Source organism: Prionailurus bengalensis, chromosome B1, assembly GCF_016509475.1.
Source record: "Prionailurus bengalensis isolate Pbe53 chromosome B1, Fcat_Pben_1.1_paternal_pri, whole genome shotgun sequence".
In the NCBI taxonomy this organism is placed as follows: Eukaryota; Metazoa; Chordata; class Mammalia; order Carnivora; family Felidae; genus Prionailurus; species Prionailurus bengalensis.
Window position 1 is genome coordinate 166201542 of NC_057344.1, and position 23028 is coordinate 166224569.

The 23028-nt window shown below is 41.7% G+C and overlaps 1 protein-coding gene across 3 annotated transcripts in view; it reads left to right on the forward strand.

Moving 5' to 3' along the window:
• The window catches only part of CORIN (corin, serine peptidase), a 260812-nt gene that overhangs the window by 186004 nt on the left and 51780 nt on the right, over nt 1–23028 (forward strand). For 2 of the 3 annotated variants that reach the window (XM_043572726.1, XM_043572728.1), the window contains exons 11-15: nt 3724–3955; nt 9339–9484; nt 10253–10360; nt 20384–20497; nt 22583–22693. In XM_043572726.1, the coding sequence (XP_043428661.1) occupies nt 3724–3955; nt 9339–9484; nt 10253–10360; nt 20384–20497; nt 22583–22693 (711 nt within the window). The remainder of the gene's footprint in view (nt 1–3723; nt 3956–9338; nt 9485–10252; nt 10361–20383; nt 20498–22582; nt 22694–23028) is intronic. The other variant, XM_043572727.1, reaches the window with a different exon arrangement.

Below are 23028 nucleotides of genomic sequence, written 5' to 3' on the forward strand. Positions count from 1 at the left end.
TTAATACCTCCTTGAGGCAAAATACAGACACATTCTTCCTTAGGGGGTAGGAGCAGGGTGTGGGATACTAATCCTCACTTCCACGTGGTGGTGTGCAATCCAGGCAGCCGGGGAACCCTGTGGAAAGAGCAGCTCCTGGGCATGTGTCCTTCCTCCCACTCTCTGTGCCCATGAGCACCATGGCTGTATGAAGCCAGGTATGACTGTCATAGCCCAGGGACTCTCAGGTTCCCCATAGTGTTCCATCAACTGTTACTTCTACATGTTTACTCATGCCTTTTTTCCCCTCCAATGCTGAAGAAGCAATGGACCGCTTTGTTCTTTACATAGCTTCCTACTGACCTCCCAATTTACTGTCCTCTCCTTGCAATCTCCAGTTGGAAGGAACAGATAGTATAGGGATGTGGTAAAGGAACCAAACACCATAAGGGTTAAGGACTTTAGTCCTTGGGAGCAAATGGTAGATGAGAGGAATGGTCTCTTTCTAAAAGTATTCTCAACTAATGAGTGAAAACTAAATGATTAAATTAGAATATTACCATATAGTGACACTGATTGGTTACTATTTGGCAACATTAATCAGTGAATTAATGGGTCAAGGCATTGAGCATCTACAGCTGCTGACGTCACAAAAAGAGAGAAATCAGTTATACTTTGCCTTCTGATGAAAGAACACCATAGCATCTATAGCCTTACCTAAGGGATGAAGCCTGATCAGCCCTCTGCATTCAGCTGCCCATGTTCTGGAAATAAGAGTAGCAGAGGAATATATTTAACTTCACCAGGACTGAGTAGTCAGCAAAGTCAAACTCTGGGACACTCTACAGTTCAAATCTCTGGGTTCTTCCATAGTTAAACTTTAATTAAAAATAAAGGATGGGCGTCCAGATGGGTCAGTCGATTAAGCATCTGACTCTTGATTTCAGCTCAGGTTGTGATCTCAGAGTTGTGATCTCATCCTGTGCTGAGCATGGAGCCTGCTTGGGATTCTCTCTCTCTCTCTCTCTCTCTCTCTCTCTCTCTCTCTTTCCTTCCTCTGCCCCTTCCCTGCTCACCAGTGCACACTCTCTTCTCTCAAAATAAAAAAAAAAATATTTAAAAAATTTGAACAAAATTAAAGGATGGAGGGGAAGACAAAACAAGTTTTAAAAAATGAGCAAGGCTTAACTCTAGTATTTAGGGTGAAGTGCACACTTAGGTAATAAAACTGTAAGAAGACTAAGGTGACAACTATGAACTCAGTTGCTACTCTGCGGAGAAAGGAGAAGCTTGATAGAAGATAGGGTATATGGAGGGTCATCTGGGATGTCTGGCAAAGTTCAATTTCTTGATTTGGGTGGTAGGTACACGGATGTTCACCTTATAAAACTCATCAAACCACTAAAATAATGATAAAAATAAATATAGAGTTTGAGGCAAAGATGAATCTTAGAATATTGTATATGCCAGTAGACGTTGAAAGTGCCGTTTTTCTCATGTAAATGACCATTTAATACATGATTTCCATGGGCGCCTCGGTGGCTCAGTCAGTTACGCGGTTCACTTCACTCAAGTCACGATCTCAGTTCGTGAGTTTGAGCCCTGCATCAGGCTCTGTGCTGACAGCTCAGAGCCTGGAGGCTGCTTCAGATTGTGTGTCTGCCCCTCCCCGCCCCCACTCTGTCTCTCTCTCTCTCAAAAATAAACATTAAAAAAATACACGATTTCCAATGGCTTCATCGTGGCAAGGATGTAACCTCATTTAGTTAACAATCCCCTCTTTAGGTTGAATTTAACAAACATGTTTTCAGACTTTGAAAAGTGGGATATCATTAAGACTCAGTTAGGATCAATTTTTTTTTCAACAGATATTTATTAAATCTCATCTATGTTCAGGAAAATGTGCTAATGAGCACGGCATCAAACTCGCATTGAAAACAGTCCTGCAGGATTAAACGTCTTCACGTTTGTGACACGACTGCTCTCTAGTGGCTGTCAGAAATCAAACTAGTGAGAGTGAATAATCCTTAAGATAAAAAAGCTTATTGATGCTGTAAATCATAGAACGTGAGGTTGATAGATATTTTGAGAGTTTATATTGCTTAGCACTGTATGGAGAATTCCTTAACAAGATTCGGTTGCCCTTACCACGTTCAGTAGAGATCTCCAGAATAATGTATGATCACAACTTCACCCTTTCATCTTCCTTGGCTCGGAAACACCGAAAGCTTCTATCTCATCTCAAATCATTAGCGATATAGTTTCCACATACAGAAAAGAAAAAAATATCCATGTGATAGGTCTGCTAGTCATATAATAAAATATACCAATAAAAAGTTAAAACTTGATAGGGCGGTAGAGGAAAAGCTAGAAAGGTTTACACAAGAAAAGAAAAAGACTGCATCAAAAATTCATGTGAGTCATCCCATTTTTGTAAAATTACACTAAAGAAATTAGGAAAAATATGGTTCGAGTCGCATCTACTGACTTATATGATGGTCATGATTAATAATTAAGCAACAAAAGTGAATTGAGGAATCATAGGAATGGTATAATTCCACTCTGGCAGAAGCAAGCAAGCAACCTCTTTCTATGTGTGTAAATGCTTCTATGTAAATGCTTGTATGTAAATGCATGTATGTAAATGCTGTATGTAAATGCCTGTATGTAAATGCTTGTATGTAACTGCTTGTACGAGCCAGTGAAAGGCATGGAAGGCTCAAACCCAGTCTGTTGGCTTTGAGGGTCAGTGAGAGGAAGGAGGGCAGGGAGACCATGAACTTTTTGTTTGCACATCTTGCATTGTTTTTATTGTTATGAGGAATATTCATTTTTTGTAATATGAAATCCAAATATTTAATGTTACCCCTCTTTATAAATCAATGGACATGATAAACTGAACCAGCCCCACACCTCCTCTGTGTCTTTCTCTTCTCTCCACCCTGTATTCATTCTCATGCCAACTTTACAGCATTACACTTTGGTCCTGGGTGGCTCAGTTGGTTAAGTGTCCAACGCTTGATCTCAGCTCAAGTCTTGATCTTACAGATCCCAGTTCAGGTTTGGAATCTCAGGGTCATGAGTTCAAGCCCCACGTAAGGCTCTGCACTGGTCATGAAATCTACTTAAAGACAAAACAAAAAAGGAAGTAATAAATCAGAAGACAAAATGGGTAAAAGGAAACCTAAAAGAATGTCACCTTGGGGCGCCAGGGTGGCTCAGTCGGTTAAGCGGCCGATTTCGGCTCAGGTCATGATCTCGTGGTCCATGAGTTCGAGCCCCACGTCAGGCTTTGTGCTGACAGCTCAGAGCCTGGAGCCTGTTTCGGATTCTGTGTCTTCCTCTCTCTGACCCTCCCCCGTTCATGCTCTGTCTCTCTCTGTCTCAAAAATAAATAAACGTTAAAAAAAATTAAAAAAAAAAGAGCGTCACCTTCAGATAGATTGAGCCAAGGGAAAAATGAAAAAAGACTTTCTATGACATGCATACTGGGCACTGTGCTAGCAGCTGCCTATACAGAAATGATTCCTGGTTTGGAAGTTCTTCAACCAAATGATTTACCTTTTGATGCAAGTTATATACTGTTTGCATTCCAGTCTTGGTTTTTTTTTTAAAGAAGGTAAGATATATTTCAATTTTGTAAGTTTTTAAGAAATTGTTTTACATATGAAATTTACTATAGGTATAGATGTAGACATAGATATATAGATACATACCTATATGTGTGTTTTGTTTTCTTGTTAGGTCAATGTGAACCAATTACGTTGGAACTCTGCATGAATTTGCCCTACAACCATACAAATTATCCAAATTACCTTGGCCACAGGACTCAAAAAGAAGCCTCCATCAGCTGGGAGTCCTCTCTTTTCCCTGCACTTGTTCAAACCAACTGTTACAAATACCTCATGTTCTTTGCTTGCACCATCTTGGTACCAAAGTGTGATGTGAACACAAGCCAGCGTATTCCACCTTGCAGGTAACACAGTGGGGTCTCCCCCAAGCACCCTCACTTCCCCTCAGGGAGAACCAAGGGAGCAAAGACTAAGTTTGAGTTTAGACAAAGTCCATGTTGCTAAGGAGCTCTGTATTTAACAAATTATACATTTAAATGGTAAAGAAGTAGGAATTCTAAAATGAATATTTGAGTAAGAAGTAACTGCTGAAGTACCACACAGCGGAGGCATGAACTACCTTTGATAGTAGTTCACAGACTTTAATCCAATAAGATCATCCACGTTTCATTTTGGTGGATCAAGAAGTGTTCTAAAATGTGAGTTAACGGAAGATGGAGTGTATCTGCCTCTTTCTCTGGCAACGTGGATGTATTTAAAATGCTGCCTCCTAGGGCGCCTGGGTGGCTCAGTCAGTCAAGCGTCCAACTTTGGCTCAGGTCATGATCTCGCGGTCAGTGGGTTTGAGGCCCACGTTGGGCTCTGTGCTGGCAGCTCGGAGCCTGGAGCCTGCTTCGGATTCTGTGTCTCCCTCTCTCTCTGCCCCTCCCCTGCTTGTGCTCTGTGTCTCTCTCAAAAATAAATAAACATTTAAGAAAATAAAATAAAATAAAATAAAATGCTGCCTCCTCACATGTACCCCAATGTTTACAGCAGCATTTGCAACAATAGCCAAATCATGGAAAGAGCCCAAGTGTTCATCAACTGATGAATGGATAAAGTAGATGTGGTTTATGTATTCAAGGGAATACTATTTGGCAATGAGAAAGAATGAAATCTGGCCATTTGCAACAATGTGGGTGGAACTGGAGAGTATTATGCTAAGTGAAATAAGTCAGTTGGAGAAAGACAGATATCAAAAGTTTTCACTCATATGTGGAACTTGAGAAACTGAAAAGAAGACCATGGGGGAGGGAAAGGGGGAAAAATAGTTACAAACAGAGTGTGAGGGAGGCAGACCATCAGAGACTCTTAAATACAGAGAACAAACTTGAGGGTTGATTGGGGGGAGGTGCTAAGGGAGTGGGGAGAATGGGTGATGGGCATTGAGGAGGGTACTTGTTGGGATGAGCATTGGGTGTTGTATATAAGTGATGAATCACGGGAATCTACCCCCGAAACCAAGAGCACAGTGTGTGCACTGTATGTTAGCTAACTTGACAATAAGTTACATTAAAAGTAAATAAGCAAAATGCGGCCTCCCGATAGCACTCAAAAGTTAGAGACATAGGGGCACCCGGATGGCACAGTCAGTGGAACATGATGATCTCGCGATTTGTGAGTTCAAGCCTCACGTCGGGCTCACTGCTATCATGGCAGAGCCTGCTTCGGATCCTCCGTTCCTCTCTCTGCCCCTCCCCTGCTTGCACTCTCTCTCTCTCAAAAATAAATAAAAATTAAAAAAAAAAAGTTAGGGACATTACATAAGGAGTGGCCTGAAGGTTGGACAAGGGACGCACGTTGCTGACGTTTTCCTGCTTGCTGGGATGAAATAAGGGGCAGAATTTCAAGCTTGCGGCTTGGATTGAGAACGAGCGATACCCCACTTCGGGGTAAGAGCACTACTCTGCAGTCCACTGTCTGGGCCACGTCCTGGCTCTCCTTCGCTGCCCCGTGGCCGGGGACGGATTCCCCCCTCTCTCAGCGTTGGCTCTTCTACTCCTGTCTGTGAAATCAAGAGAGTAGGTTGTTGGGTAGGGTCGTTGGGAGAGGAAATGAACGTGCATCAGGGTGGCACCTTCTGACTGGCAGATCTGATGAACACCAGCTCTGATGGCAGGAGAGGAACACTACTGTCTGGTGGCAGGCAGTTCCTGTCCTGTGCCGTAGGTTGTGACGTTGTCAGAGATGGCGCCCTTCCAAGAGGTGGTCACACAGGCGGGCCACTGCACTCCTCACACTGTTTTCCATCAGGGGTGAATATACAGATGTGCTTGTCCAAATGTGAGTGGTAACTACGGAAGCTCTATGCTGGGATCAGAAGTCGCTTAGAGCTTTAAGAAAAAGCAGTGATATCAATATAGTGGACAGATGGGAAAACAATAAGTTAAATACCCAATATCAAGCGATGACAAGGAGGGGGCATCTATAGAGGACAGGAAGCAATAAAATTTCAAAATGAGTTGGGGAACTAGATAACCAGAGTAAAAGTTAATGTTGCCTTGTGCAGACATAATTCTGGAAACTTCTGGAAAATGCCTTTTAAAGTATCGCTAATAAAACGTCTACCCATTTTATGTGAAAAATTTATTTCTCAATTTTATTCCACTTTTTCTAAGCAAGGTCAAGGATAGTGAATAATCACTTCTGATGATACGTTAAAAATGTTTGCCTTGATTTTCTTTTCATATGTATAAAAAATGTCCCTAATGCAGTATTCTCTGGAACAAATTAACATGCACATATGATTTATAATTTCAGGGCTTATGTTTCATATTAAAACGCCCAAGATGAGACTGAAATGTTATTCAATCAACATTTTAGTGAACTTTCTTCAGACACTTTCGTTCTGTTTCTCGTATCTACAAGTACATCTGTCATTTTCAGTGGCTTTCAAAATGACTTTTGCATTTTGGTTATTTGTTCGTAAGATTTTTTTATATTCGTTCAAGAATAATATACTGATATGTTCATGAAGCAACGTTGCTTTTGCCAATCTTGTTTATTGATCTTAAAATTTCATGAAAAAATTTTTTAACGTTTATTTATTTCTGAGAGAGAGAGCGAGTAGGGGAGGGGCAGAGAGAGGGAGACATAGAGTCGGAAGCAGGCTCCAGGCTCTGCACTGACTGACTGACAGCAGTCAGCCTGATGCGGGGCTCGAACCCATGAACTATGTGATCATGACCTGAGCCAAGGTCAGACGCCTAACTGACTGAGCCACCCAGGCGCCCCCTGACTCATAATTAAAAAATAAAATTTTAAGGGGCGCCTGGGTGGCTCAGTCAGTTCAGCGTCTGACCTTGGCTCAGATCATGATCTCACCATTCGTGGGTTCCAGTCCCTCATCAGGCTCTTTGCTGTCAGTGCAGAGCCTGTTTGGGATCCTCTGTCCCCCTCTCTCTCTACCCCTCCCCTTCTACGCATGCATGCACTCCTTCTCTCTCTCTCTTTCCAAAGTAAACATTAAAAAAAGTCTTTAAAGGGGACCTGGGTGGCTCATCGGTGAAGTGTCAGGACTTCCGCTCAGGTCATGATCTTAGGATTTGTAGATTTGAGCCCCACCCCCACCCCATCAGGCTCTGTGCTGACAGCTCGGAGCCTGGAGCCTGCTTCAGATTCCATGTCTCCCTCTCTCTCTGCCCCACCTCCACGCACCCTCTGTCTCCCTCTCTCTCTCAAAAATGAATAAATATGAAAAATACTAAATATTAAAAATTAACATTTTAATTCTTAAAAAAATCTTTTGAGCCTGAAAAACTTAACATTTTCGAGTCCTTACAACATGTTAAATATGTTAGGGTACTTCTGCTGTCTCCTTCTCAAAATGTCCTGAGAGAGGGCCCTACCATCAAGGCTGCTGCCTGTGGCTGCATTGTCTTATTTTGATTGTATTGTCTTATTGCACTACTGTTGTTTTATTTTAATGTATTCTTGTGTTATTTCCATTTTATGGAAAAAGTAGGAAGTGGTAGAGTCAGGCACTAGACAATGTTCCATGTAATTAGGTATCCTATGGCTAATTTAAAATCGCAGCAATTAAGTCATATACATTTTTTATAAATCTACAATAACACTCTCCAGTCTAACAGAGGGTTATTGGACACTATTGAATTTCCCATTTTTGCAAAACTAATGTGGAAATGCCATGGCTCTGTTGTTGCCCCAAATTCTGAGGCTAAACCAGCATTAAATTATGCTCTGCCTTGCTTGTGCAAGAGTAAATGTAGACAGAGTTTTCTCTGAAATTTTACCCCATTCTATTGTCAACCTTTCCCTACCAGTTTCTGGCCAGACTGGAGCTGACCCTTCTAGAAGGCCTGCCCCATTTTATTGAGGGAGAGACCAAGACCTTTGTTGAAATTAATAGTTTAAAGTTGAAAACTTCTGAAAATAAATAATACATTGGAAAGGAAATAAAAAATTTGCCTGAAACTTCTTTGGTTATGTTTCTTTTTCTTTTTTAATTATGTAACTCATTTCTTGGTAATGTAGTGAGGCAAGACCATTCTTCCCCCACTGGAAGTAAAGAAATCTCCTGTGAGACAGGCTGATACCTCACTTTGTACAGGGGCGCCTGGGTGGCTCAGTAGGTTGGGCATCGGACTCTTGATTTTGGCTCAGGTCACGATCATGGTTGTGAGACTGAGTCCTGAGAAGGGTTCGGCACTGGGCGTGGAGGCTGCTTAGGATTCTCTTCCTCTCCCTCTGCCCCTCCCCCACTGGCACACACGTGCTCTCTCTCTCTCTCTCTCCCCCCCTCTCAAAAGAAGAAAAAATATATATATATATACACATATATATATATGCTTTGTACAAATGTGATAACACAAATGGAAGCACCTAGCACAATGCTTAGTGTATGTTTTCTTTCAAAAAGAAATGAACACATTTTATTTTAGCCAACTTGAGCTCAGTGTAGATGGGTTTGGGGGGAGGTGCCAAACTTGTCAACACCACTGATCCAAGTTGAAGTGATGATGACAGTGCCTTGGGTAAGCCAAGCTGGCACATGGAATGGCTCCCATGGCTGTTCGCCAGAGGGAGAGAACTCTGCGGTTGAGGGTACGGTATAGATGCCATGACCCTTGGTGGCCGACTCTCCAAACCGATGCTGGGAACTTCCTGACTTGGAATAAAAGCATTGGAGAATGTGTCTTCTTGGAAGACAGAAGAGAGAACAGAAGGGTATCTGTGTTCTGGATGCTGTTCAAGCACGTAAACTTGCGACTAGTTGATATATAGATCCTGGAGATCTTATGCACAATATAGCGAATATAGACAACAGTATTGTATTATAATCATCAAGCTTCCTAAGAATCTGGATCTTAATTTTTCAACCACTAAAGAGAAATGGTAATTATGTGATGTGATAGAGGTTCTATCATCACATTGTAGTATATAAATGTTATCAAATCAACATGTTTTACACCTTAAATATACATCATGTTATATGTGAAATACATTTCAATAAAAACACACACAGCAAACTTTTATTTCTATTTCTGCAACGAAGTTTCTTTTGGTGAAATTGTGTTGCTGGCATGCATTTTCCTTGTGGAGGTATTACTCTTTTTGTTTTCCCAAATATCTGTTACGTATCTGTGCATCTATACTGGTATATACACACACCAGATACACACATAGACCCACACTCGTGCAGAATTAGAACCCTATGTATATTCCTGACATACCATTTCAGACGTAGCTATTTCTGTTACTCATGTTTACTCTTTCTTTCTCTTTCAGAGCACTGTGTGAGCACTCCAAAGAACACTGTGAGTCTGTTCTTGGGATCGTGGGCCTGCAGTGGCCTGAAGACACAGATTGCAGTCAATTTCCAGAGGAAAATTCAGACAACCAAACTTGCCTAATGCCTGATGAAGATGTGGAAGGTTAATTTTTAAATCAATTACCGCCGGGTATCTAACATGGACGAATAGATCAGCTCCCTTCTTGAGTTTCCCGGTTGTTATTGTTCTTGCTGTGTTTTATTTAGTTGTCGATCAGGCGGCATGGGTGAGTGAGTCTATGAACTTGATTCGTTGAAGAATGTGGTGCTGATCTGTTAAACGTTGTCTTCATTTTAAAAACAAATTGCAGAGATGTATGTAATATTCCAGGTATTTATCTTAATCATACTCAACTCACAGAGCCCATTATAGGCGGCTTTTATACTAGGGTTCCTGTAGGTAGTGGTGAACATCGAGCCTTGGTTACTTTAAAGTTTTTAGAGACCTTGGCAACATAGGATCATCAGGTAGAGAAAGGGAATCCGGGACCTGCCCACCTGGTGGAAGGATTAGAACTGGAAACAGTTGGACACATCAAGGTGTCATTAGAAGCATTGGCTCCATGGGCTATTTCAGGCTCTGACAATCCGTGGAATGGACATGGTTGTCCATTCGGGAAGGTAGTTAATTGCTGGAAAGCATAAAGACACTAAACAACTGATGGGAGAGACGATGCCAAGGGTGAAGGAAAAAGATCCCCATCAGCAAGCAGAGAAAGCCAAGCTACCTTTGGTTGGCTCAGCTTTGTGGAAGACCATCTTCTCTTCAGGAATAGCTCCTTGGCAATAGCCCACCCGTAAATCGATAGATCAGTTGATGCTTCCAGGTTTTCTGTCCAGCGACAATAAAGTGGCTTATTGTTTTTAACAGAATGCTCACCTAGTCACTTCAAGTGTGGCTCTGGACGGTGTGTTCTGGCTTCTAGAAGGTGTGATGGCCAGGCTGACTGTGACGATGACAGTGATGAAGAAAACTGCGGTATGCGTGTGAGATGACACTTTTCTGGAATATACGTTAATGCCTGGCTAGGATAAAGGCCTGTATTTAAAAATGTGAGCTGTTCTGATAGTCATGGGCAGGGATAAGGATCGAATGCTAATGCATTTACTTTTAATATTACCAAATGGCAAGGTATGACTCAGTAGGTATTTTTCCTGTTAACTCTATTGATGTTCCCTAAATTATACTTCCGTTTATGACCTTGCTGATATATGTCCCTAGTAAAAGGAGAAGCACTTCACAAATGCAAGGGATTATTTTTATGATTAGAAACGTTAAAGCAGTTGTCCTCTGTTTAAAAGTCAGAATAACAGTGTCTTTGCATATGATTTCCATGTTGCTAAAGAGGCATCTAAGGTACACAGACAGAGTTCAGGCTCCAACGTTCAAATTTAATTGGAATTCGTTTCCATGCCCTCTCTGATTTTGTCTCTGTCGGCAAAGGATAAAACTCTTTCTGACGTTTCTTCGTGGAGTTCCAAAATCACCAGTGGAAAGGCCAGAAATGCCAATGGTAATTTGAGTGAAGCTAATTCCCATTTTATTTCCCTGCAAACCTCTGTACTTGTAACCTCAGAATGTATCAGGCAATAGAAAGCGGGCAATACTCTTTACTAAGCAATATTCTAGAATAAAGCAAAAATGATTGAAAGGCTATCCAAAGAATAGTTTGGCTATGATTATTTACCTTGTTCTGCTTAAGAATGAATTGACACTTTCTGTCACTAAACCACACGAGGCAATACATCTTTTGAATTCATTTTATTCTTTTGGCCTTTGAAATACGAACTATTGCCTGGCTTCCCAAAATGAATTTTCTGTAGTAGACGTTGTCCTTCTGGTCTAGACAAATGTCACAAGCAATAAACTGAAATCCTATCAGTTGTTATAAATATGGACAAGTGCATCTTCTAGATAATTAGGGCTGTCAGGATGATGATCCAATGACCAGGGGTAATTCTCTTAGAGAGAAGCTACTGTTGTTTGCTTGTTTGTGGTCTTTATGTGGAGAAATAAATCCAAACTCATTGAATATCCCTTATATAAGTCATTTGTCGAGAATCTATTGGATTTGTTTGCTAAACTATGACTTCAGTGTGTTATGGTATTATGAGATGCAATTTAAACTAGATTAGCTTTGATGACTTAAAGAGGTTACATGGCACTCTACTGGGGTGGCTCGACCTAAATCTAAGTAGGGGACTAAATGTATCAGTAGGGGACTAAATATTTGAGAAATGTAAAAACTTAGTTTTAAATGGTCTGAGTCCTAGAATATGTTTTGCAAAAAGAAATTCAAAGCTCTGTAGGGTTTAAATGACCCTAAAATGCCAGGTTTCTAGTTTAGCAAGGAGTTTTTATCAAAACTTTATTCACTCAATTAAAGGCAGTCAATTCACACCAGAATGATACAATCTGTTGTCGAATCTCTATCAGCACTCAATATATTGATGGCACTACTGAGAGCTCTAGGTAAGGAAAGTTAAAAATGGGAGAGAAATTAATACATTCGGATTTACATTAATTGCTCCAACAGTAGTTAGTTATGAGAAAGCTCTTACTAAGTTTTTCAAAGTGACCAATGACAGAAATTTTCCATATATTTATTTCCCTTTGGGATGTATGTACACACTTGAATGGGCATGTCCGTTACTCTGAGAGAATAAGACACTTAAGATGAAATAAAGAAGTCCTGTGGAGGAGGGCCCGATGAAGGACTACCACCCAGCTTCCATTTCTCATCTTCTCAGTCTGGCCCTCTGGTTCCATGGCCATGCATGTCACCATCCAGCAATGCAAACACCAGCCCCAGTGAAGCCGGGTTTCACCTCAAGCTTCAGGCGGTTTTGATTTATTCTGTCCATTGTGAAGCTTAACGCACTTAATGGCTTGGGCTTTACTGAATAATGTGACAATTAACCATTCACTGGCACACACTGCGGATCCTCCAGAACTTCTAAAAACACTGTAGGGTTTTCCTCTCAAAACAGGATTTATTTATTTACAAAATAATTGACGCGTTGGAAATTTATTTTGTGTTTCTTTGGCAAATCCGCAGGAGGAAAACATGGTAGCCGAAGCACACCATTTATAACTATGCTTTTAAAATACAGACTTCCCCTGCGATCCGGAAGTACAGCATTCCTATAAAAACTTTCCTAAGCCAAAATTGTGTGAAGTGAAGAAGCAATTGCCATTAATTTATGTAGAAAAAAATTTTGAGTATTCCCAGAGCCTAAAAATATCCTCCCTTAGGCTTTCTAATACCCACCACACATCTTGCTAGTGGGTATACAAAATAAATCAGGACAAAGCAGAGAGAGAAACATTAAAGCTTCCGTGTCTTGACGCTGAGAGGCTGAGTGTAGTTCCCGGGGAAGGAGCTGGGGGGCGCTACTCGCTGCTCGGCCTGCACGCTGCCTGCGTAAAGCCTGGCGGCAAAACCAATGCTGAAGCTCTTTTCCTTTTTCACTCGCTGAAGCTGTTTTCCTGTTTTCCTTTCCGCTGTTTCTTGTGAAAGGCACAATCCTCTTCAGATTGCTCGGGGTCAGTAAAAACAGTTGCTAATGTAGATCTTTTCCTAAAAGCGAAGTGGTGTGATGTGAACTTTCGAAAAAGGGGGGGTACCTGTACATGCGTTAGAATTTAGCAACGACCAGTGTTGCTCTGAAGTATCATCTGCTCTGGTGGTAAATTTTTGTTATAGTTTTTTTTTTCAAAAAAAATTTTTTTAATGTTTGTTTATTTTTTGACAGAGAGAGACAGAGCATGAGTGGGGGAGGGGCAGAGAGACAGGGAGACACAGAATCCGAAGCAGGCTCCGGGCTCTGAGCTGTCAGACCAGAGCCCGATGCGGGGCTCGAGCTCACAGACCAGGAGATCATGGCCTGAGCCCAAGTCTCACGCTCAATCGACTGAGCCACCCAGACGCCCCGTTAAAGTTTGTTTTGGTTGTGTAATTATTAATGTAAACAACCGTTGAAAACACTGTGAAACACTGTGAAAACACTGTCCGCCATGTGGACGGAACTGTCTGTTAAACTAGCAACTTGAAATAAATTGATTTTCAGCATAACATTTTCCAAGCACTGATATCTAAGCCATGAAGAAAAACGTGATGATCTGGGCAAAGAAATGAACAGGAATGGCATAAAAGAGAACTGAGGGAAATAACAATGGATTGCATTTCTGGGTTTTGCCTTCATGCATAGATTTGAGTTCGTGAGACTGAGGTTAGAGTTTGCTAAGCCTATGTCCATGCTTTGGCTGGGCTACCAACCAGCAGGAGTCAGGTGTTACCTGGTTTGTGATGGGGGCAGCATGTCTTCTCAATGGGGCAGTTAAATGGGAATACGGCTAAGACAGTTTCATTATGTATACTGTAGACATAAAACCCTTTATGACATAAATACAGCATCACGATTACTAATTGATCGCTGTTCCGTGTATAAGGATATACACCATATGCAGAAAGACTGACGACAATACAAATACTCAGGTGTCATTAAGTGCCTTCCTGTTTATCTTCAAGTGATTGAAAATCACTGGGCTCAATGGGGCGCCTGGGTGGCTCAGTCGGTTAGGCATGTGACTTTAGCTCAGTTCATGATCTCACGGTCTGTGGGTTCAAGCCCTGTGTCGGGCCGTGTTGACAGCTCAGAGCCTGGAGCCTGCTTCAGATTCTGTGTCTCCCTCTCTCTCTGCCCCTCCCCACCTCATGTTCTGGCTCTGAAAAATGAATAAACCTTTAAAGAAATCTTAAAAAAAAAAATCACTGGGCTCAAATAAAATAAAATCTTCAAATATAATCTTTTTCTTGGGATCAAAACCCCTTTGTGCTGCAATCAAAGCCTCTGACTCTGATATTTGTGGGGTGTACAGCTTGATTTTTAAAGTTTTCCAAAAGACCTATTTTCCTATCCATTTGGATTCTTTAATAGTATTTCTATGACTTCTCAAAGAGAATGGCTTGCGTGGCATTTTTAGCAAATAGTAGTCTCCAGGCCTCTCTTTCTCTTTGCTTGCAGATGACCCCGACTGTGCTCTGTAACTGGCCGAAACAGAGTTCGAGTCACTATGTCCGTATCATGTTGGATACTCACAAATGGCTTTCTCTTTTGATATTTTGCTACTTGGTTCACTGTTTAGCTATTTATTTCATTTGGCATCTTGGACAGGCAGCCTAAAATTTCAGGGGTGCTCTGTGTAGACCTAGACTTGGATTTTTTTTATTAATATGAAATTTATGTTGTTCCCATACAACACCCAGTGCTCACCCAACAGGTGCCCTCCTCAATACGCATCACCCACCCTCCCCTCCGTCCCACCCCCCCCCATCAACCCTCAGTTTATTCTCAGTTTTTAAGAGTCTCGTATGCTTTGGTTCCCTCCCTCTCTAACCCCCTTTTTTTTTTCTTCCCCTCCCCCATGGTCTTCTGTTAAATTTCTCAGGCTCCACATAAGAGTGAAATTTAAATTCCAGCTCAGCACCTAGAGACTATGTGACTTTTGGCCAGTCACTTAATTTCTCTGGGCCTCAGTTTCCTCACCTGCAAAACGTAGAGAACGCCCACTTTATCCTCCAGAGCTTGGAATGTTTATTCTGTGCCTTTATTCATTCCTCAGAAGGCAATAACCAAGCAACCATCTGCCATGGTGCTAGCATATCCAGGGGGCAACTCAAAGGTCACCCGGGGGATTTCCCTGGAGGGGAGGAGTCCTGTCTTGCTTGGTCTTGTTTCAGACGGACCAAGGTCTTGTTTATGGCAGAGGAGATGAGGCTGGCATGTCATGTCCGAAGCGCGAGCTGGGCAGAGCCGCTGGTTCGCATCGTAAACACCAGCAGCAGGGAGCTGTCTCATCCTGGAGGTAGACTTACCTGGAGGCAGATGTCCCCATCTCCCTCCAGGATGAGTCATGGAAGGGGGCCCCCAGACTGCAGTTTAAAGCCTTTCTTTCCATTCCCCCATCCTGCCTCCTCAGAGGGTCCTAAGCCAGCATATGTTGAAGAAGGTGACATGGGGATGTCACCCCTAAATCGGGGAGGAGTTGGGAGGAGCTGCTGAGGAACCATGAGCCCTATGGTTTGTGCTGGTGTTGCTGTTCTACAGGTGCTGCCGCTGGTCCTTGAGATTGGAGTTCCATTTCCCAGGGTTCCATCTCCCAGGGTTCCATCTCCCAGGGTTCCATCTCCCAGGGTTGCATCTCCCAGGGTTCCATCTCCCAGAGTTGCATCTCCCAGGGTTGCATCTCCCAGGGTTCCATCTCCCAGGGTTGGATCTCCCAGGGTTCCATCTCCCAGGGTTCCATCTCCCAGGGTTGCATCTCCCAGGGTTGCATCTCCCAGGGTTCCATCTCCCAGAGTTCCATCTCCCACGATTTCATCTCCCAGGGTTCCATCTCCCAGGGTTGCATCTCCCAGTGTTGCATCTCCCAGGGTTCCATTTCGCAGGGTTCCATCTCCCAGGGTTCCATCTCCCAGAGTTCCATCTCCCAGTGTTGAATCTCCCAGGGTTCCATCTCCCAGGGTTGCATCTCCCAGGGTTCCATCTCCCAGGGTTCCATCTCCCAGGGTTCCATATCCCAGGGTTCCATCTCCCAGTGCTCCATATCCCAGCGTTGCATGCTCTGTAGGGACCTTGAGCCTCACCGCTGCAGTTTCCGATGCCAGCCCAACATGGCTGCATCCAGACTGTCCCAGCCCCAGCAGCTCCAGGACCCAGATTCAACTGCCTCTTCTTTTTAAAAAATAAAAAATTTTTATGATTATTTATTTTTGAGAGAGAGAGAGAGAGTGCGAACGGGGAGGGAGAGACACTCAGAATCCGAAGCGAGCTCCAGTCTCTGAGCTGTCAACCCAGAGTCTGATGTGGGGCCCAGACCCACGAACTGTGAGATTATGACCTGAGACCAAGTGGGACACTTAACTAACTGAGCCACCCAGGCGGCCCTCCCTGATGTTAGGTTTTACTTCTTACAGTTCAACTTAGCAGACCTAATGAGCCCACCTACTCATCTTATATTTGCCTGGGAGATCCTTCCAATACAAGAAGCATCCACTTTAAGGTGGTTTGCTGCCTTTATCGATGATGACAACGTTTTCGGTAGAGAGACCAAAAAACCAACGGTGCCTCAGTTCAGGTGGGACCTGCCTCTGGCAGGGAAGCCTGCTGCTTCACAGAGTCTTTGTGAAGACGAAAGCTAGAGTAAGCAAACGACACAGCGCAAACTTAGCACACGTAGGGCAAAGAAGCATCTGGTTTGCCTGGGACCAGGGGAGGTTTTTGGACTGAGGGACAGTTAGTGCTCAGAACAGGAGGTCTTGGGTAAGCTGGGATGGCTTGGTTACTTTAGCCATACACCATGGCCTCCAGGAGTGGGTGTTGTCATGATGTCTGTGGTGGTGGTGATCATTCTGACATAAACAATTATTTGGTTTCATGACCTGAAACTCCATTAAACATCCCACTCCATCCATATCTGTCTATATATTTTTTAAATTTTTTAAATGCTCATTTGTTTTTGAGAGAGAAAGAGAGACAGAGCATGAGCAGGGGAGGGGCAGAGAGAGACGGGACACAGAATCCGAAGCAGGCTCCAGGCTCTGAGCTATCAGCACAGAGCCCAGCACTGGACTCGAACCCACAAACCATGAGATCATGACCTGAGCTGAAGTCCGATGCTTAACCGACTGAGTCACCCAGGCACCCCCATAATGTCTTTAATTTTTAGTGGAGGCACACTCTTCATTTTAAAGCATATATTTAAAACATAATTACACCAAAAACATCACTTTAAAAAGAGTGGTTTCTTTGCAAAATAAGAATACTATCTTCCATGTGACTAATGTCTTGACCTGTTCATCCTACTTCATTTATGCTCATCATAACTCCACAAAAGAGGTATTAGGCCACACAAACTTCTATGAGAAAAGAGACGATACAGAGGATAATGCTCATACTCCTTTAATCTGTATAGCAACCCTATGTAGCAGGCATTATTATTACTATTTTATAGATATTGAAACTGAGGTTCAGAGAGGTTAAGTAACCTATCCAAAGTCACACAACTAGTGAAATTAGAGGTAGGACTCAAATTGCTTTCTACCCCTTATGTGTATGGTACATTCTCATTTTACAGAGGACTGCAGCTAAAGACTTGCACCTAGATCCCAACTGGATCTTTCTCTGTAAGGCTGTGATTTGGAACAGTTGGTTTATTTTCTCTAAATGTCATTTTTCTCACTTATAAAACAATGATCATCACCTGACATACTAATATTGTGGTGTTATTATGAGAAATAAAACTGGGAAGCCTGGGTCGCTCGATTGGTTCAGCATCCGACTCTTGATTTCAGCTCAGGTCATGATCCCAGAGTCATGGAATTGAGCCCCGTGTCGGGCTCCCTGCTGAGCATGGAGCCTGCTTGAGATTTGCTCTCTCTTTCTCTCTCTTTCTCTGCCCTTCTTGAGCTCTCTCTCTCTCTAAAAAAGAATAGGAAAGAAAAAGAAAGAAAGAAAGAAAGAAAGAAAGAAAGAAAGAAAGAAAGAAATTTGAGCGCTGAATATTTAAAAAAAACCGAATATTTATAATGTGTATATGTAGTGGATAATGAATTCTATCATTATTATTATTATTACTGTTAAGAATTCAGGCCTTATGGATGTCCCAGAAAATCTACTTCTGTGGTCGTTCATGGCCCATTCCAAAAGTCCACATTCTCCGGACTTTTAGGAAGGGTACCTTGTGAATAATCAGAAAGGCTCATACTGTTTTCTCTCATCCTCTGCTGGCAAGTGGTGACGTTTGTAATGAGACTGATGAGACTGTTATTGTCAGAACACTCCAGATGATGTCTGTATCCTCTGCTAGCTGAAACTCCATAATATACCCATGAGTTCCTAGAATAGACATCTCTGGGCCTAAGACTGTTCCAGATGTACCGCTAGTGAAACACCCTCACTGTTCATTTCCTAGAGTTTTGAATGGTGAAACACTTTAAATCTAATTGTAGCTCATAATAAAAATTTCTCTTCTAGTGACTTATTTTGGTAACTGTTTTCAATGAAAATTTTGATAAGAGCAGATTTTTTTTTCTTATAACGGATTCCAAGAAAGCTGAGTCAATCACCCACAAAATTTCTCTGAATTATTTGTAGTAGGTCAAACAGGAAATAGTCTCTTTTAAGAAAGTCCTTATTTGATCACTGCTTTGCATTTCACTCACCTTAAACTAAATGATCTTTTCCTGGGAAGTGAAGAGACTTTCTGTTCCCTACATTTGTTTGTTTGTTTATTTATTTTAATATGAAATTTACTGTCAAATTGGTTTCCATACAACACCCAGTGCTCATCCCATCAGGTGCCCTCCTCAGTGCCCATCACCCACCCTCTCCTCCCTCCCAACCCCCATCATTTAAAACGCACATGTGTTGAAGGCCTGCCAAGGGCTATTGTGACATGTGGGGGCCGCGGGAAGCCAAAGATGAACAGCATGTGGACTCCTCCTTCGTGCACCTAGCAGCCTAGTAAGGACCATGGATCCCACTGGAGTGACAAGAATGCATTAGACTCTTGGCATGTTTCAGCAGATGTATGAAACGCACTGCCTTTGATGCAAATGGCATTTTTTAAGTTCATTGCAAGTTCTTGCTATTAAATAGGCAAATTACAGTTCAAGCTTATGGTCCTGATCTTGTGCAAATTACGTTCATCTCTCCTATTAATTGATGAAGTTGGCATCCTTAGATCTCTTAGACTATGTTACTGAAGTAACAGCTTTTGTACCTGGCTTTTAAATGAATTTTGTTGGACTGATGAATGGATAAAGAAATTGTGGTTTACATACACAATGGAGTACTATGTGGCAATGAGAAAGAATGAAATATGGCCCTTTGTAGCAACATGGACGGAAATGGAGAGTGTGATGCTAAGTGAAATAAGCCATACAGAGAAAGACAGATACTATATAGTTTCACTCTTATGTGGATCCTGAGAAACTTAACAGGAACCCATGGGGGAGGGGAAGGAAAAAAAAAAAAAGAGGTTAGAGTGGGAGAGAGCCAAAGCATAAGAGACTGTTAAAAACTGAGAACAAACTGAGGGTTGATGGGGGGTGGGAGGGAGGGGAGGGTGGGTGATAGGTATTGAAGAGGGCATCTTTTGAGATGAGCACTGGGTGTTGTATGGAAAGCAATTTGACAATAAATTTCATATATTTAAAATAAATGAATAAATAAATAAACATTAAAAATTTTAAAAAATAAAAATAAATTAATTTTGTTGCTATTTGGCATAGGAGGTGCCTCTTACTAAACACACAGATGGCCTTTCTATTTGTTGACTGAAATTACATTTTTAAGATAATATGCATCTAAATCACTAGGTGTTAGCATATTTACTTAAAGCATAAGTTATCATTTAATAGTTGAGTCTAATGCATTGGCAAATGGACTCCAAAGGCAAAAAGAACAGCTAAAGATGAGTGTCAGTGTATAGCTGTTTTTCCATTTTTTCCCCCTTTTCCCATATGTCACTTTTGATCTTCTCTTAGGAAAGCTGTCCTATTTATATTGCAGCATGGAGATTATCGAATATTTCTGCTCTAAAAATTACAGTTTTCATGGTATACAGAAGTCAAGCCAAGCCTTTTTAAAAAATGTTTATTTATTTATTTTGAGAAAGAGAGGAGAGAGAGAATGAGCATGTGAGTGGGGGAGGGGCAGAGAGAGAGGGAGAGAGAGAATCCCAAGCAGGCTCCATGCTGCCAGCGCAGAGCCTGACGTGGGGCTCCATCTCACGAACCGTGAGATCATGACCTGAGCCAAAATCAAGAGTCAGACACTTAACTGACTGAGCCACCCAGGCACCCCCAGAAGTCAAGACTTTTTAAGAAGAAAGAAATCATGACTTTGTGCTATAATTTTTCTACGTTGCTTCATCAAATCCATCAGTATTTTTATCTCCACATCTATTGCAAATAACCTTTTCTTCTGTCTTCAGGTTGTAAAGAGAGAGATCTTTGGGAATGTCCATCCAATAAACAATGTTTGAAGCACACAGTTATCTGTGATGGGTTCCCAGACTGCCCTGATGCCATGGATGAGAAAAACTGTTGTAAGTGCTTACCTTGAATTGACCAACACAACTTTTTATATGTTAAACACTGATTACCTCTAATTTTGAATATAATCTAGAAATTTGGAAATATGTATCAAAAGCTTTTAGTATGTTCAGATCTTACGAACAAATCTCCACTTATAAAAATATATGCAAGAACATAACGTGTAAATTATATGCACAGTGATATTATTCTAGTATTATTTATCATATGGAAAAATTATAATTTTATCCAACTATATAAAAAAAGGGGACAGAAAATACAACCCTAAAATGCAATAATATGCATTTGGAAAATCAAATGGAAAGAATAATTTCTCCTGGGTTCATTACATGTCATTAGGCAAATAAAACAAAACATAAAGTATTATGTGCACTATTGTCGTGAATTTTTAAAGTGCTGATACCCACATATAGGAAAAGATCAGAAAGTCACAAGAAACAGTTTACAGTTCTTATCTCTAGGTGGTGGGATTATTAAGTGTTTTTGCTTTTCTGTCTTTTCTACATTTTCTAAATGAATGGCCACTAGTTTTAGAACCAGAAAAAAATGATCTCTCAAGATATTTTATCTACTAGTAACAGAAAGCCCAGCTCAGGCTGACTTAAACAGTGAAGACTTTATTTTATTTTATTTTATTTTATTTTATTTTATTTTATTTTATTTTATATCATATGTATCACTGTCTTGTATTATCATTTTCAAAGTCAAGTACAGGAAGGATTCTTGAGGCTAGATGTTGGAGTTCAGCACCTCTTCTTAGATTCTTTAAGTTCAGCTTGACTTCAGACTAGATCTGCGAGAGTCAAAAGATGGCTGCCAAGAGCAACTGAGATGCCATGCTTTCTTGATCATATCCAGTGAGAAGGAGTGATGATGACCTTGCCCTCATCTCTGGAATATCACTTAAGCGTTCACTCAGATTGGCCAACTTTGAACAAGGTTCCAGCTAGCATTCAGGGGTCTTTGTGTGAATTAGAAAAGATACCACCTAAATAGCTGGATTGCAAAAAGAAGCACCCCTTAGTGAAAACCAATTAGAAAAAGTGCTGTTTCCTTCAGGCTGCCCCTGTCCCAGGTTGGGATGCATGATCTGGCCAGCAGGGTTTGGGTAAGAACTATCTTGGAAAGCACAACCCAAGAAATGGTAGGCCAGAACTCTGATCTTGGGTCCCATCTTTTCCATTGGGCTAGTAACTATACTCAGAAAAAAAATAGTTGTAGCTAGAAAATGCAATGTCCCACTTACACTAGTCAGGATCTTCTGGAGCTGTGGGAAGCTGAACAGAATCAGGTTCCCTTAAAAAAGGAGGAAGAAAGGAAATGGATGTTAGGCAGGCGGGCAATCAAGGAGTGTCACTATGATTTAAAAACCCAGCAGAGGGGCGCCTGGGTGGCGCAGTCGGTTGAGCGTCCGACTTCAGCCAGGTCACGATCTCGCGGTCCGTGAGTTCGAGCCCCGCGTCGGGCTCTGGGCTGATGGCTCAGAGCCTGGAGCCTGTTTCTGATTCTGTGTCTCCCTCTCTCTCTGCCCCTCCCCCGTTCATGCTCTGTCTCTCTCTGTCCCAAAAATAAATAAACGTTGAAAAAAAAAAATTAAAAAAAAAAAAAAAAACCAGCAGAATTAGTATGTGATTCAGGGAGTCATTTAATAGTAGAGATTTTTAAAGAATAAACATTATCCATGTATGTGGACAGAGCTGGTTTCCATCTTGTGGTCACTTCATTCTGCTCATCCCCAGTGCTGGCCTCATGCCACAGCAGATTTTAACGCTGTTCTCTCAATCTTTGGAAGTTCTGCTGCTCTGGGTACCACTTTTCCAATCCTGGTGTCAGAACTAGACAATTTAGTGACTTGGAGATGGTAGTATCATTTAAATGCTCGCTATTTGCATGGATTGGCATCTGTGATAGGAGTTTTTACCAATTCAGTTATTCTGTCCTGAAACCTGTTTGGAGGCCTCAGGGACCCGCAGCTTTTCTTCCTTCCCTGCTCTTGCTGACAGATGATAATGTGCATGTGAATGATGATCACACTTGTTTAATGTTTCCATCGTCTCGCTTCTTGTTCCCCATGCCAGCATTTTGCCAAGACGATGAACTCGAATGCGCGAATCATGAGTGTGTGTCCCGTGAGCGCTGGTGCGATGGTGAAGCCGACTGCTTGGACAGTTCTGATGAGTGGGACTGTGGTGAGCTGTGTGTTTCTGCCATTGGCCACTCACTGGAACACCTATCAGCTATTTAAGCTTAATAAGTCCTAAGTGACTTCACAGAATTTACTGACCAATTTCATCTGTTTTGTTTTACTATGATAACAGCTGGCAGTAGTGATTCAGAGATGTTATTTCCAACACACAGAACATTTCCCCCTAAGTTATTTTGTTATTTGAAATGTCCATATTATATGTAAAAACATCTGGGTTTAAATTGTTATGACCATATAGCTGCTAGAATACAATTTTTAGACTCTTTATTATCACCCAGCTTCAACAATTATTAATATTCTGTCATTCTGATATCACGG